Raw genomic sequence first — 14,894 nt, 5'->3', positions numbered from 1 at the left:
TGATATCATGATTTTTTGCACCGGGTTGAAGAGTAATATTAGGGAGCTTCTCCTCATTTTTCTGAAATATTCAAAGGTTTCGGGTCAGGTTATAAATAACACAAAGAGCCGTTTCTTCACAGGAGCTATGTCTATAACTCGGACAAATATGATTGCTAACTTGTTGGGTTTCCTGGTGGGAACGGTGCCTTTTCAGTATTTTGGTTGTACCATTTTTCAAGGAAAGCCCAAGGTAATTCACTTTCGTATGATTGCAGATAAAATTAAAAATAAATTAGCCACTTGGAAAGGTAGAATTCTGTCAATTATGGATAGGGTGCAGCTTGTTAAATCAATAATCCATGGGATGCTTGTGTACTCTTTCCACGTTTATCTTTGGCCTAGAAGGCTGCTCCGTCTTCTTGATTCATGGATTAAAAATTTCATTTGGAGTGGCGACTTTCTTACGAGGAAAGTTTGCACGGTAGCTTGGAAAGTGATGTGTCGACCGTGAGCTGAAGGTGGGTTTGATATCAAGCCTACGCGGTTGATTAACGAAGCTTTGATTCTTAAATTGTCTTGGGATTTAATTGCAAAAGATACTCAATGGTCGAATTTATTTAAGATGCGTTATTTCTCACATGGTCACCTAGCAAGCGCTATTTTAAATCCTCAGTTTGGTCGGGAATTAAAGCTCATGTAGGCACTGTCTTGTTGAATTCTTTGTGGATAGTAGGCACCGGAGATCAAATAAATTTTTGGACTGACAATTGGTTAGGTGAACCTTTGGTGGATTTGTTGAGTTTGGAGGTAGAGTTCCACGGACATCTTCAAGGAAGGCTTTCTGAGGCTATTGTTAACGGAGCCTTGTTATTACCTACGAGTATGGGTGCTATTGGTGACATTAAAAGCCAAGCTGATCGTATTATTTTACCTCAAATTCAGGTGCTAGATGTATTGGTCTGGATACATACCTCAGATTGCACTCTTTCTTTGAAGAATTCCCATTCTTGTATGTGCTAGTGGGAAACCTTGCTGCCTTGGGCAGATTCAATTTGGAACGCTGCCATACCGCCTTCTGTTTCTTTTATTTATTGGAGGCTTCGTCACGGTAAAATGCCCACAAATGAAAATCTTAAACGACGTGGTTGTATTGTGGTATCAGTTTGCAATTTATGCTTGACAACATATGAATCTTCTGAACATCTTTTTGTTCGCTACCCCTTTGTTGTTCGCCTTTGGAATTGGATTGGGAATAAGCTTAATTGTGTTGTGGACATCTTCCGTAGACTCTCTCATGGCTTGTCGGCCAGCAAGATGCTCTTCACAAGTGGCAGACATCTAGTTAGCAGCAGTCTTGCATACAATTAATACTATGTGGTGGGTTCGCAACTCCATTCATTTTTCTTTGGTGACGCCTTCATTGGACTCAGCAAAGGTCCGTATTCATTCTTCTATTGCAATGTTTGGAGATGCTTCTAAAGGAAAGTGCTTGTCTTCGGATTGCCCCTTTCTTGATTCTTTTGCGGTATCCCCTCATTGCCGTAAAATCAAGGAAATCATTTTGGTCTTGTGGAAGGCGCCTTCTTCTCCTTGGTTAAAAGTGAATACGGATGGTTCGGTGCTTGGTGGACATGCCACTTGTGGGGCTGTTCCGTGATCATCTTGGTACCTTCTGCGGTGCGTTTTGTTGTAATATTGGTATTCAAACTGTTTTTTACGCGGAGGTGCTTGGTTTTATTATTGCTATTGAGTTTGCTGCTCGTAAAGGGTGGAGAAACATTTAGTTAGAGAGCGACTCCACTAGTGCTTTGCTGATTTTTTCAAATTCTATGTTGATTCCTATTATGCTTCGTAACAGATGGCATAATGCTTGCCGGTTGGGTGTTCAGGTTATCTCTTCTCACATTTTTTCGTGAAGGAAACTGTTGTGCGGATAAATTGGCTTCTTTGGGGCACTACAGAGTTGGGGAGGTCTGGATGGACAATGTCCCAACTGATTTGAGTCTAGATTTCTTTCGTGATAGATGTGGTCTCCCTAATTACAGGCTTCCGTGATTTGTTTTTCGTTGAAGTCTGTTGTTCTATGCTGTTTTCTTTTCTTTTCTGTTTTGTTTTTTGTTTTTTTAGGGTATTGGCCTAGTCCCCCCTCATTTTGTAATTATTTTTCCCCCTCTTTTTAATCAAATTTTCTTGGGTGTAGTGGCATAGGATGGACGCCTCTCGAGGTGTCAACCTAGTTGGGATGTCGATGAGGTCTCTTGATGTCGTTTTTACTCTCCTAGTTTATCAAAAACAAGAAAAAAAACAAAAAAACAAAGATGAAAAAGTATTATTGAAAAGCAATTGGTAAAGAATTGTACCACAAAGCAATTGAAGGATACAACAACACAACAATAAGATGGTTGAAGTGAGAAAGAGTGACAGAAATTAAGATATGCGAAGTACTCATGTGAGTTTTTTTCTTTTTCTTTTGAGATAACCTTCACGTGTAAGATGATAAGCATGATTCCAATTAATTAATTAATTAATTATATTATACTAAAAAAATTAATTATATTTTTGAATTTTTTATAATAATTAATTGGTCTTTATTTTTTTATAATATTATTATCCCTAAACCATTTTTGATAAATATTTTTAAAAAGGCTAGGGAAGAAAACAAATATTATTAATATCGGTGGTACTCACCCTTCTACATTTGCATGATATATTAACGTTTGTCATATCTGTATACATATATTTTTTTTAAAGGATATCTGTATATACAATTAAATGCAGCTTCGTTCAACAAATCTGTAATATTATTCTTAGAAATCCTTTCATGATGTAGTTAGCTTTCAACCACCAAAACGTTTGAAGTTTGACCCTTTCAAGTATAACTTCCAAATGAACAATTTGGTTTTGGAAAATCCTCCTATTGCGATCTTTCCATATAGTAAATAAGACCGAAATCCAAATAATAGTAAATGCTTTCATAGAATTCTTTGAGAAGCCTCCAAGAGCGCAAAACTGATTAGCATTTGTATATAAATTGCCATTAAAAACCGTAACAAAACCAAGCCAATCCGATAGCAAAAGCCATAACCGACCATAATAATCACATTGGAAAAACAAATGATCCCTTTCCTCCTCCTTACCACATAAGGCTCCACAAGAAACATTGGTAGCCTCAAGGACATTCCTCTTGCGAAGATTGTCCTTTGTAGCAAATCTATTCAGAAAGAGACGCCAAACAAAAATGTTAACTTTTAAAGGAACCGCTTTAAGCCATAAAAATTGATCAAACTCTGCAGTGATGTTAGTATCCACCGCTGTTAAGTAAGAGTAAGCTGAATGCACCGTATATAATTGTGACGAGTAGAGTTTCCACACCCACCTATCAGACATGTCTACCTGCAAAACAAAGTTAGCCAACCGCTCCACACACTCCTCCACCAACTCTTCCTCCCATGCAAATAATCTCTGTCTCCACCTCCACGCACCCTACAAAATTTCCACTCTTTTTTAACCGGATGGTAGGGAGAAAAATTATGTGGTCAAAGTATTTTTTTTCCATTTCGGTTTATACAATATAAAATTACAGAGAAAATTTAATAATTGTGTAAATAAAAAATAAAAACAAAAATTTTTAATATAAAAAAATTATGTGAGCATATCTCTGTTGACCAAAATTATAATATATAAAAATTATGTGAGCATAGCTCAGTTGACCAAAAATTAAAAAAACATTAAAAAAAAATGTGGTCAAAACAGTTTTTTTCATTTCAGTTTATACAATTATAAAACTTCAGAGAATAATTTTAATATTTGTGTAACTAAAATATGCAGAAAATAAAATAAAAGGAATCAGTTATGAATAATTTCAGTGCTAGATTGTGTTGATAAAGAAATTGTTAAGATTGATGGTTCATATTACACTTATATGAATGTGTCTTCACCACTCTTTTTTTTTATTTTTTATTTTTTACATCTGAGAAGCTAGTTCAATATAACAATTTAATTTTATAATTTCAAGATATAGAGTTTAAATCTCTTCGAACTTGGTTGTAAATGATCTTAGTGTAATTTTAATCACTAAAATTTTCCTCCTTGCCTATTTTTTTTTAAAAGATTTAATGTTCTTGATTTAAAATTGAAATTAACTAGGTGGTAACTAGCAGGATATACCATATGATCATTTAATAAATTTTAAGTCAAAAGGAAAAAAAAATTATTTATGAAAATCAAAAGGAAATGGCTTTTATTTATTAAAATAAAGAGGAAATAAGTTTTTTTCCCTGATTTTGTTTTAAGCAAAAAGGTTGTAGCAAAGGAGCTAACAGCCATAAAAAAAATATATCATAAGAGAGAAGGTACAAAATAGAGGGAGGGGACCAAAGCAAAACTCCCTCAAGAAGCAGAAAACTTATAATTAGGTAAACCAATCTTGTTCTTAACAAAATATTCTCTAGCAAACAAAGGTATATTGTTAGTCCAAAAATCATGGATATTGAGAAACCAAAGTTTGCAAGGGAATCAACCACTTGGTTTCCTTCTCTAAATATATGAGTGACTATACAATGCATTATAGAAAGAAGAATATGAACATTGTCCCATCTATTTCTAATTTGCCATGGAACAAGGTTTGAATTTTTAAAAGCCTGCAAAACTAACATAGAATTTGTCTCTAACCAAAGATTAAACCAGTGATAATGAGCAGCCACTTCAATGGCTCTCATAGCCCCACATAGTTATGCCAGATAAGAATTGAGAAATCGTAAGGGTTCGAAAAAACACCCCTAAACAGTTACCTTCGTTATCTCTAAAAATACCCCCACAAAAGGAGGGACCAGGGATACCAACAGATGCTCCATTTGTGTTACATTTTGTCCAGTCAGGTAGTGAAGGAGACCACAAGACTTCTATAATGGAAGGAGCATTAGAATGGTGAATGTCAACCTTGAAACTTTTGAGAGTTGAGAAGTTTGTAATAGAGTTATTGGAAGCTTTATGTGTGTGATTACCAGTAACAGATGTATTAGTAATTATAGAGGAAATAACTGACCTACAAGTGATTACTTTGTTATTAAATCTAGCTTCATTTCTCACAAACCAAATAGTGTTAATAAGGTTAACCAAAGCTGCAATAATGACAATTTTTCATTAAGGAGACTAAGACCTCACATAAATTCCAAACATCCTCCATAGTTCCAAAGTAATCAAAGCTTAATAGCTAGAGGGCTATAGAAGAAGAGATGAAGAGTGGTTTCACTTATTTTGAAGCAAAGATTGAAGACATATGCTAGTTAGTAGCCTATTTTCATCAATTTCTCATCAAAAGGTAATTTGTCCTGCAGAGCAGAGTGCAATTCCAAAGCTTAACCAGCATCAATTGAATAAAGACATGGGTAACTAGCAACCTCGGCCAGAACAAACGTACCTTCAGAGTTTCGAAAACAAATACCAATGATGATACGGTTGACGTGAGAAAAGAAAGCGACATCAATGTTACACTTATACCTACCAGACAGAGGTGCTGCCAGCCAGAGGATATTGCAGATGCCAAACTACCACATGGATACAAAATTGCGGCCGAAATCCCCTCATCAATAGGTTGTTGCACTTGATGTTGAGGAGATGGAACAATTGCAGCGCGAACATTATCCAGTTGCCAATCAACAAACAGATTCCTAGCACGTTCAACAACCGTAGCACTTGCTTCTGTAACAACATCTCAAACTCTAAGATTACGGTGCTTCCAAAGGCTCCAGAGTGTGAATGCCAACTGTTGGTTAAGTTCAATAGACAAAGTTTCCGGCAACAAAAATGTGGCATCAGTGGCCGAAGTAGTAGATGACATGGCGTGTTGGATAGGTCCCTAGAGGCTTGTCCTATTCCAAACCTGGAAAGCAAAAGGACAGTCAAAAAATACCTGAGCAAGGTCCTCATAATTCGAGGGACAACCAACACAAATGGTTGGACATTGTACTCCTTTATCAAGGAGGAAAACACGGGTCGGTAAGAAGCCCCGACACATATGCCACACTAAATTCTTAACCTTACGGGGTACCTTGAGCTTCCAAATCCCGGACCAATAACCCAGACGCTAAAGATGAGAAGAATCAATAAGTTTGTTCACACATAACTTGTAAGCACTAAATATATAATGACGACCATGTCGTTCCGCTTTCCAAATAAACATATCCTCTTGTACCTGGGCAGCAAGTGGCGTATGAAGAATCGTGTCTGCTATATCAACATTAAACACCTAACGAACTACCTGTTCATTCCAACTCTTACCATATAAATTCATCAAATTATTGATGGTAACATTCTAAAAAAAATGAGCATCTGTAATATCACCATCAATGCACTCCCCATTAGATAACCACGGTTCATTCAAAATCGAAATAGACGCACCTGGACAAATCCTCCTTCAAGCACCACAACAAAAAAGAATCTAGCGCGCAGAATGCTACGCCAAACATAACTGGGGTTATGGCGAAGTTGGGCCGTGAGGTAGGTGCCTGAGGGAAAGTAGCGAGCTTTAAAAATACGATCGATAAGGGAGTCAGGTTCCGTGAAAAACTTCCACCCGTACTTACCTAGCATTGCCAAATTAATGGAGGTGAGGTCCTTGAACCCCATTCCCCCATGAATCTTAGGCGTTGAAAGCTTCTCCAAACTCATCTAGTGAATACCTCGTTATGTAGTTCTACCATGACCCCACCAGAAATAATTCATCATCTTCTCTATGGAGTTAATCAACGTAGCCGGTAGCTGAAAGATACTCATTATATATGACAGAATAGCCTGCAAGACGGATTTTATCATAACCTCACGCCCTCCCTTAGATAGACACTTACCACTCCAAGAATTTATTCTCTGCCAAACACGATCTTTGATATAGGAAAACGTTGAATTGCGGTCTCTACCTACCATAGAAGGTAAACCCAAGTACTTGCTTGTTCCTAAAATTGCCTGAACCCCAAGAATATTAATGATTGTATGCTTAAGGGGATCGGGAACATTACGACTACAGATATTAGTGATTGTATGCTTAAGGGGATCAGTAACATTACGACTACAGTAAATCTCGAACTTAGGAAAACTGATGGCTTGACCAGACGCTGATTCATATAAGAAGAGGATATTCTTAATGACATTTGCTTGTCCCTCGCCATCTTTGAAGAAAAGAAAACAATCATCCGCGAACAAAAGATGAGAGACGGGGGGCGCCCTACGACAAATTTTGTTACCGGTAATAACACCTCTCGTCTCGGCATCTCTAATAAGCGAAGATAGACCTTCGGCACAAATAATAAACAAATATGGGGAAAGAGGATCCCCTTGTCGAATGCCGCACCCCGAGATGATATGGCCAACCTTTTCACTATTGACAAGAACTGAATAATCCACTGACTCTACACACATACTCATCCAATGAATCCAAAGAGCATTGAACCCCATTTTAACCATAACGGATCACAAGTAATCCCAATCCATACAATCATAAGCCTTAATAATATATAGTTTCAGAGCAACATATATGTCCTCGCCCCTCGTCTTAGTTTTCATGAAATTAATAAGCTCGATTTTAACCATAGCATTATCCATAATTGACCTAGCCGAAACGAAAGCAGATTGATTGTCAGAAATTACCCGAGACAAGACTCCTTTCAGCCTATTCGCTAACCCCTTAGAAATAAGATTATAAAGAACATTACATAAAGTTATGGGGCGCTAATCCTTCATGTTAATTTGCGTGGTACCTTTGGGAATGAGAGCAATATTCTTCATATTAAAATCAAGGGGACATTGTCTCGTAACTAGCCAAGCACAACATTCTTTAAAAATATCATCACTACACAAATTCCAAAAATGTTGGTGAAAACCTAGATTGAAATCGTCAGGACCTGGACATTTTTTCGGGTGCATGGAAAACTTAACAGCACGAAACTTGGCTTTGGTAAAGGGAGTCGTGAGTTTCTCATTGTCAAAAGCATAAATCGACTGGTTAATAACAACAATAATAGGAGAGAAACCACTTCCTTGTAAGTCTTCAAGTACGAAGAATAGAATCAATAATCTCAACAGTGATATGATTATTAGAAAAATCAAAAAACTGACAATTTAAAGAATTGCGCCAAAATAAAGTAAGACCCTCTCCTATGCCGGTGTGGTCTGCATAAATGCAAGCATCAAAACCAAGCAAGTAACGTAAATCTTCAATTTTATTTCGGTGGACTAATATCTCACTTAAGAAGAGGAGGTCCGGATTGAAGTGTCGAGCTAGGTATTTTAGGTCAGGAATTGCGCTCGAGCTACCTAAACCTGGCAATTCCACCCTATAAGACTGATTTACCTTGGCAAGATTAGACTTAATTCCAATATTCCACTAACAACACCTAATTCATTCCCAAAAATTCCAAAAACCTCTATCACCATAATGGCTGAACCCGTGGCATCAAAAGCAACAGTAACTAATAGTATTAAGAACCACTATCAATCCTTCAATAATATATGTGTGATGCAATACGAAAAGTAATGAAACAAGGAAGACAAGAAAAAAGCATGTGCACCATTAATACCAACCGTTACTTGTAATTACAATTGATTGAATAGCAAAATAGGAGAGAATATCCTCGCACGGCAAGAAGGAAGGCAGAAACAAACACAAACCCTTCTTTATAATGTTATGTTTAGCTTCCATTCCCTTATTTATTATTTTTTATTTATAATATCCCTTCTTCATTGATTGAAGAATAGTAAAATAGGAGAGAATGATTTTATTTTCAACCGTAAAATAGGTTAAAAAGTAAATGACTAAGGAAAAATAAATAACATGACAGTTAAAAAAAATATATGCAGAGACACAAACCCTAAAATAATTGTCTGCATTTCATATGATGAGCATAAACACAACACACCTGCCTTCATATAATGGCCACACTCAAATTCATTGTTCATAAATATGCTTAATAATACTATGTAGCTTCCTTAAAAAAAAATACTATGTAGCTAGGCATCTCAAAGCGACCCCTTGTGCAGACTAATTAAAGAAAATAACACAAACTCAACAAAAGAACACATAACAAATACAAAGCTTCCTTTTCCAATGACCTACAAGTAAAATCACAAATTACCAATTATTAGTTTCACTCTCTTTAACCAGAAGAGGGGGCTATTTGTGAAAAAGTGGTGAAACTTTTTAAAAAGTAATTCATGATTTTACCTTAATTATTGATTCCAATCATAACTTGATGATGCCAAAGAGTTGTTGTAAGCATCAACATGAAATTGAGAATTGAATGCCTTCAAATGCTCAAAAGTTGGATCAAAGCTTGTTGTTGAGACATTTGCTTGCATTGGAACATTAGCTACTTCAGCATTACGCACTTTGTAGTTATAATAGCTATCTGCACCCCCTTGTTGCGCATAGAAATTTTGATCCATTTGATGCTGCATGTTTTGGTTAAATACGGGAGTTGCAACCATGTTCATAACTGGCATTGAATTACTCATCATTGAGGTATTCATCATGGTGTTGCTCTTCTGTTGTTGATGAACACTTGAAGTGTAGACTTGAGGATGCAAGTTTTGATTAACACCAGGAGTTGGAACCATAGTACTCATGATGGTGTTCTTGTTCTGTTGAACACTTCCAGTGTAGATTTGACGATGCATGCTTTGATTGACACCGTGATTTGGAATCATAGTACTCATGTTGTTCTTCTCTGGTTGAGCACTTGCATGGTAGATTTGATGGTGCACGTTATGATTAACACCAGGAGTTGGAATCATCATACTCATGACATTGGTGTTTTTATTCAGCTGAATGCCTGAATTATATATGTCCATCAAATCAGAATCCACTTCTCCTCTTCCTGAGTAATTGCCTGCATTGTTATGGAATCCATAATCAGCGGCGGCAAAGCTAACATAATTTTTACAAGGAGGTCAAATACATAGAAAAAATAAAATATATTTTAAAAGTTAATATATTAAACCTAATTAATAAGTAAAATAAATTTACATTAATTTTTAGTTATATTTAATGAAACTACAACGAAGAAAATAAAATCTAACAATAATTATGTATAAAAGTTGAACTCTATGAACTTTTAACAAATCAAATTTATTTATAATTGACACTAAACTAAATTGTTTGGAGTAGTCAAGTAATATAATAAAATAGCTATATTCAAAACTATAGCCAGATTTATTTTTCTTTTGGGGTAGATGCTACCCCATTGATGTGAAGGGATTTGCCCCTGACCATAATCAAATTGTGAATTATAAGACTTATTTTCTAAACCATGAAGCAAATCTTATTATAAATTGTAAGATATATAACTTATATGAAGCTAGCATTATTTTAAGATGACGAGTTAAGTCACACTAATAAATTTTAAGAATGATGTCCAAAACTGAGACCTATAAGCTAACATTTTGCTAGTGAAACAAAAATACCTTTTTAAGTTTGAAACAACCAACTTCGCAAACCTATAAGCTAACATATCATTTACTAGACTGAAAATAAGTCAAAGATTCAAGTCATATATTAAATGGCAAAAAAAAAAAAAGTGTTTGACTAATAAAGTAGAAGAAAATAAGTTTGCAAACCTATAATGATTACCTGTATGATGAGTGATCTGATCTGCAACAGGTACCGCAGCTTGCGCACGTTGGGCAAGAGGTGCAACATTTTGATGAGTAGTTGACACTTCAACTCCAACCATTTGGAATAGGTTTTTGTTGTTGATGTTACTGCTGCTTCCAATATGTGTACTAGTAACATGATGATTGTTTCTCACATTCCTCTCTTGCTGGAATTCATGTTGGTCAAGAGGTGTAGCATGTTGATGAGTGTTAAGAAAAGAGTTATGATGAGTACCAATTCTCTTGCCAGGTTTACGTTTTCTCTTGTTAGTACCCTCATATGACGATAAGGACGATGATGATGGTGAAGATGATGATGATAGTTTTCGTTCTGCTAGATTGTGCTCACCACCTTCCACAACATCAACATCATTTGCCTCAACAAGCAAATAATTACTTCCTTCAACACGAGAATCAAAACTTGAGAAAAATTCAGGATGTATTTTTCTTGCAATTGTTTCTTCATGATCAATAATTGCACCCCAAATAGATGTTTCCTTCATGGTGAGTTTATCTTGTAAACTCCTTGATTGTCTGACTATGTTCCTAATATTATGAACATTAGGAGACATATGTTTAATAACCGCTGCCAAAACATAAACCTTCCAAACCTTTTTCAAATCATGCGGCTTTCTATAAGGGGGTAGGCCAGGTGCTTCACTAAATCTCATCTCCTTCCTCCATGATTCTTTCCCTGTTGGCCACCATGGTGGAGGAATGCCTTTTTCCAATGGAAAACTCCGTTGTGGTGGGTGACAATGCGGCACTAATGATGAGAGAAGTGAACCTAATATGGTGTCGGATAGTTCATTCAGCGAGTGAAGTGTAATTGGTTCACCATTCAACTTTTCATAATTTGTTGTTTTAATTCCATTTTCCGCTTCATATTTAGCAATTGCTGCTGGACCGTTTTTGTCGAATTTAACTATATCTTTCCACCAGCCTCGTAAATTTTCTGATGAACCACTCATTGGTTTTCCCTCGTGGGGTATTACTCCATAGATGAAGCCACGAGCATCACAAACTTCCATCATCATTAACATGTACCTGTTCACACTAGGTGTCAGCTAAGAATTGAGTTTAAGCAAAATCTTTTTATCTATGTAAAATCAACTCGTAAACTTAACTTATAAACTCATACGAATTTACCTCGTATTAAATATACTTACATAATACACTAAATTTATTACAAGTTCAAAATTTCACCCTAATTATATGGCAAAAAATACATTAAACTGAGATGAAAAAATATCTATTAAAATTTCATGCGAGTTTACCTTAGTTCACGATTCGCTAGGAAGAGTAAACTCAATTCATTTTCAAGTAAACTAAAATTCAAGTTTATAACTAAGTAAATCAAAAATGAATAATGATACCTAAATTTATGGAAGTCTATGATTCCATGAGTTAACTTGTGATTTTAAGCACTTGTCTCATGAGACAGAATTCAAATCTCATTTAAAGCAGTTGTAAAATGATTATTAATTTTTATATATCCTAGTTAAAATTAAAAAAAAGGTATCTACCTTAATATGCGCTCTTGTGCACGAGCCATTGTCTTTCTTTTTCTTTGTTCCAATGATGTAGTATTGTCTCTTTTACTTCTTTCTTCCTTTATCTTTCTTAGCAGCATTTCATCTTTATATATCTTTGCCTCTAGTTCCTCAATAGTTAGCTCTTTTTTCTCACCATCTTCTTCTACTTTTTCCTTTCTTTTTTCTTGTTTTGCATTGTTTGAAGCTTCCCCCCTTGAATGGTTAGCGATAGCACCATTATGAACTTTGTGATACATTTCTTCTGTATATGAAATAATCTAAACAGAAAAAAAGAAAGAAAAAAAAAACTTATGTCAAAATTACATCAAATTTGGAGGCTATTATCCAAATATTTAATTAAATAATTAATAAAATTGAGAGAGATATAAAATTTGTCAGTACCTAACTGCTACAGAATTAGAGAGATATTTTTTTCTCTAATTATTTTCACTGGTTTTATTTTTTTACAAGTAAATTTAAAATAGTGAAAACATCACATATTTCTCCACACAAAAAAAAATTACATATTCAAAAAAATAAGAGAATTAAATCCCAATAGAATAAAATAGGGGCGACAAAAAGTCAATTTTAACCTAAAATTTAATAATAACGCAAAACATCCGTATATATGTATAGAAGATCAAATGATTGATCTCGGGGTTAATGAACTTCTTTATAACAAATTCTGACGAACTATGGATTATCAGACTCTTTCCTCTCAAAATCGAACGGTTAACAAAAAAAAAATTAAGAGACATTACACTTACATATATTTCGGATTCAGAAGCTCATCAGAATCTAAACTCCTCTTGCAAGTTTATAAAGAAGGCCTGCATTAATGATATACACTATAGTTAAAATTTGCTAAATTTTTTTTTGAGATAAATCCATAAACAAATCTTTCAAAGGAGAAAAATAAATGAAATAAAATTACAACTCTAGCATTTACACCAGATGCATAACTTCTCGGCATGAATCTACCCAAAAAACATTTAATTTCTCAGCATGATATTAAGATACTATCAAAGTGTAAGCATATATTTTATGTCCCTAGTATACAAATATTGATATGCATATGAAATCATCCATGTGAATTTTGTGACACTTTCGATCGAATCAAAGTAAAAACAATCAAGCTAGAGTAAAGCACAAATAACAAAAAAAAAATATATATATATATATATATATATTGAAAAGCATAGGTAAAGAATTGTACCACAAAGCAATTGAAGGATACAACAACACAACAATAAGATCAATTGAAGGTTGAAGTGAGGAAGAGCGACATAAATCAAGAGAGTGATTGGAGTAGTGAGCATGTATGACAGAAATTGGCTAAGTACTCATGATTTCAATTAATTAATTATATTATATTATTAATTGTATTTTTGTCTTTTTTTGAAACAATTAATATTTTTGACTTTTTATAACTATTAATTTTTTTTCTATATTTTCTTAATTTCTTTATAACATTATTATCCCTAAACCACTTTTTTATAAATATTTTTAAAAAGGTTGGGAAAGAAAAAATTATTATTAATAACGGTGGTACTAAAGAAAAAATATGTGGTCAAATTATATTTTTCATTTCAATTTATACAGTATAAAACTTTGGACAAAGTTTTAATAATTGCGTACTAAAAAATAAACAAAAAATTATGTAAGCATAGCTCAATTGATCAAAAATTATGATATAAAAAAATTATGGGAGCATAGCTCTGTTGACTAAAAATAAAATAAAAATATTACAAAAAATTATGTGCTCAAAATATTTTTTTCGTTTAAGTTTATACAATATAAAACTTCAAATAATAATTTTAATATTTGTGTAACTTAAATATACATAAGATAAAATAAAAAGGAATCATTTATGAATAATTTCAATGCTAGAATGTGTTGATTATAAGTAAATGGGTTAAATATATTTTTAGTTCCTATAAAATTGAGACCTTTTAAGTTTAGTCCTTACTTAATTTTAATAGTTCTTTCAGTTCCTACAAAAAAAAAATCTGCGCACTAAAGACCTTTTATAGATGTTCTTGAACTGTCTCCCAAGCAGCACTAAAGACTCTGACATATTTTCATCATCCTCAAGATTTCCTTGTGTCCCATAAGTATCAAAATTTGACACAAATGCAATCCCCTTGCCTTTCTTATCCGTATTACTATTGATGGTTATTTCAAAGTTTTGCAGAGACCGTATCAATTCATCAACCTTCAAGCTTGAGAAATCCTAAGTTCCCACAATAGCAGTTACCTTCATGTTAAACCTCTTAGGTAGAGATCTGAAAATTTTCCTCACAAGCTTTTCATAAGAAATTTTCTCTCCAAGAGAATCAAAGGAATTGGCAATATCCAGGATCTTTAAGTAATAGTCATGTATCTTCTCATCCTCCATCATTCTAAAATTCTCAAATTTAGTAGTGAGAAGTTGAAGTTTTGAAGTCTTCACCTTAGATGTGCCTTCATGTGCAGTTTTGAGAATCTCTCAAGCATCCTTAACCACGGTACATTGCTTGATCAGTCTAAACATGTTCTTGTCTACCCCCATTGAATAATGCATTAGAATTTCCAAGAGCTGGTTCATCTTCAGCAGTGGTCCATTCTTCTTCTAGTTTCAAGATAGTTGTCTTGTTTCCATCTTTGTCAAGAGCCACAGGATGTTCCCAACCTTGCAGAACTGCTTTCCTGGTCCTGCAATAAATGGATTTGAGGAAAGCACTCATGCGTGATTTC

The 14,894-nt window shown here is 34.4% G+C and overlaps 1 protein-coding gene across 1 annotated transcript; it reads right to left on the bottom strand.

The window, feature by feature from the left end:
• Positions 1-9,201: 9,201 nt before the first annotated feature.
• Positions 9,202-14,556, bottom strand: LOC112418638 (uncharacterized). Its single transcript, XM_024775085.2, has 6 exons — positions 14,416-14,556; positions 12,150-12,436; positions 11,901-11,951; positions 10,588-11,670; positions 10,435-10,494; positions 9,202-9,898 (listed from the first exon to the last, which is right to left on the bottom strand). Exons 1-6 carry the CDS (start codon positions 14,554-14,556, stop codon positions 9,202-9,204), a joined length of 2,319 nt encoding a protein of 772 aa, XP_024630853.2.
• Between the last annotated feature and the right edge of the window lie 338 nt (positions 14,557-14,894).

This window comes from Medicago truncatula, chromosome 6, assembly GCF_003473485.1.
Source record: "Medicago truncatula cultivar Jemalong A17 chromosome 6, MtrunA17r5.0-ANR, whole genome shotgun sequence".
Taxonomy (NCBI): domain Eukaryota; kingdom Viridiplantae; phylum Streptophyta; class Magnoliopsida; order Fabales; family Fabaceae; genus Medicago; species Medicago truncatula.
Note: the sequence above shows the minus strand (reverse complement) of the source record. Positions and strands in the feature narration are given on the sequence as shown.